Below are 2,181 nucleotides of genomic sequence, written 5' to 3'. Positions count from 1 at the left end.
TTTCCCTTGGAGGCCTCTCCTCGTCACCAGAGGAAAGCCCTGAACATCTCAGAACCGTTTGCTGTCTCTGTCCCCTTGCGGGTGTCCGCAGTCATCAGCACCAACAGCACGCCCTGCCGCGTGCCCACTAAGGAGAAGCTTTCCCTTTCCAGCCTAGAGGAGCTGTCTTCCCTGGTGGTGGAGAGCACAAGCCCCTCTGCTCTCGAAGCAGGGACCCATGTAAGGACAGAGCAGGCACCGGAGCAGAAGGAGAAGCAGTTGGGGCCCACTCTGCCAGTGGCAGCATCTAGAGGTAAATTGTGTGACTGACTGTGATCCTCAGTCAGGCTACTGGAGGTGTCCCTCAGCTCAGTGGTGTGGATGTTGCTTCAGCCTGCTCCTGTGGCAGGAAAGAGACCAAGCTGTAGCAGGGTGGGTGTTGATGATAGCAGGTCAGGTTGGTGCTTATTGCAGTAATGAGACTGGGGAGGTGGGTGGCCTCCCAGAAATATCCTGTTGGAACTCATGAGCTTAGTTAGTTGGTATTGGCTTTTAGCAGCACCACTTTGTGTCAGGACACAAGTTTTCAGTCACAAGTAGTTACATTGCTCATCTGTGTTTCTGGTCCAGGCTCTCACCCTGAGGAGCTGGTGGCAGCCAGGAAATCTGAGACCTTAGAAAATCAACAGCCAGCAGCAGAAAATCAGAACACATTATGTGGACAAAGCAGCTGCACAAGTAGCACCAGCAGCCCCCAGAAGTCCTCAGAGCAGAGCCCCATCTTGGAACAATCACCAGCCTTGGAGTTTCAGACCGGGCCACTCCCAGCAGACAAAGCAGAACAAGCACAGCTCAGTATGAAGGATGTCACACCAGAAGGCAGCTCTGACCAGCAGGAGATCGAGACGACTAAGACAGAAGAAGGATCACACTTAAGAAATGTGGTAAGGAAGAAGCCATGAGGATAAAGGTTGGGGGACCATGTCATGGTGGTGACTGAGTGGTCGTTGAAAGTTTAATTGTGTGTCTGTATTTCTGAAAACTCAGACTATGACCTAGGCTGAGCACAGTCAAGAACTGACCATGAACTGATTTCACTTCTGTCCACATCACCATGTGGTGATTTACCTTTACACAACTACCTACTGTCCTCTTTTGGTCTTCTTTTCCTGTAACTATACAGTTTCAGTCAGTACAATCTGTCTGCTCTGAGACTCTCCAGATGTGAGACTGTCCGGATGTCTGAGCATTTTGACCTGTGGTCTCTGAATTCCCCTTCTATTTTTTGCTGTCCCATTTGCCCTGGGCAGCCTGAATAGTCCTCCTTTCTCAACAGAAAATTTTTAAAAAATTCTCATTTTTGCCTCCTCTATTTCTAGCAGAGCTTTTCCACCAAGTTTCTTACAGCAATACTCATCTGTGAACAGCTATTTAAAGTTCTGTTGGCACAGCTCCTTGAATAGATTATTCATTCGAGTTTGTGTGCAGTTTGGGTAAGCAGATTCTCTGGCAAGGCCAAGTGAGCCTGAATGGGAAGAGCTGAGAAATGGGCTGAAACATTCCAGCTACTCATTCAGATCACTATTTCAGCACATCTGTCCAGGCCTCATTTTGGCTGCACCTTGGACCTTCTCCTCCACAAACTCACTTGTTTATAGATGTATTTCCTTCCTTGAACTGGTAGCACTATGTGTGTCTGTGTTTCTGTACCTGTGAGTGTGCTCTTACAGGAGCCTGTCTATTCTAAAAGGGTTGTTTGAGGAAAATGGAGTGATATTTACTGGTAAGTTCTGAGCCGACAGGTCATGGCATTTCTTCTGTTTTTCAGACTGAGGAGGACCCGACGAATGCCCTGCTAGACCCACTGTGGCCAGAGATACAGCAGGAACTGAAAATTATCGAACCTGAAGAGGAGCTCTTGCTCTTGCCAGCAGCTGTCCCCAAGACAAGTCTAACTTATGAATCCTCTTCTTCAGTACAAGCAGATAGTTCTTCCTCTGGCCTAGAGCAGAGTCCAACACTGGCTGAGCAAAAATCTGCAAGCAGAACATCACAGATAACAACTCAGATGCCTTTATTTGGTGCCAGCAGCATGGAGCAACAAGACAGTCTCCACAACTGCCAGTCTGATGCAGTTGCACAGCAGAGCTGTGCTTCAGCCCTGCCCAAGCTGGGGACTCTTCCAACTGGCACAGCCACTCC

General features: G+C 48.7%; 1 protein-coding gene across 1 annotated transcript in view; it reads left to right on the top strand.

Annotated features, from left to right (window-relative positions):
• Positions 1-2,181, top strand: part of ARHGAP31 (Rho GTPase activating protein 31) — a 59,104-nt gene that overhangs the window by 54,881 nt on the left and 2,042 nt on the right. Inside the window, 3 exon segments of the mRNA XM_009077465.1 lie at positions 1-292; positions 610-923; positions 1,808-2,180. The exon segment at positions 1-292 is cut by the window's left edge and continues 329 nt beyond it. Coding sequence (XP_009075713.1) covers positions 1-292; positions 610-923; positions 1,808-2,180 — 979 coding nt within the window.

Source organism: Acanthisitta chloris, unplaced genomic scaffold (assembly GCF_000695815.1).
Source record: "Acanthisitta chloris isolate BGI_N310 unplaced genomic scaffold, ASM69581v1 scaffold12056, whole genome shotgun sequence".
Taxonomy (NCBI): Eukaryota; Metazoa; Chordata; class Aves; order Passeriformes; family Acanthisittidae; genus Acanthisitta; species Acanthisitta chloris.
Note: the sequence above shows the minus strand (reverse complement) of the source record. Positions and strands in the feature narration are given on the sequence as shown.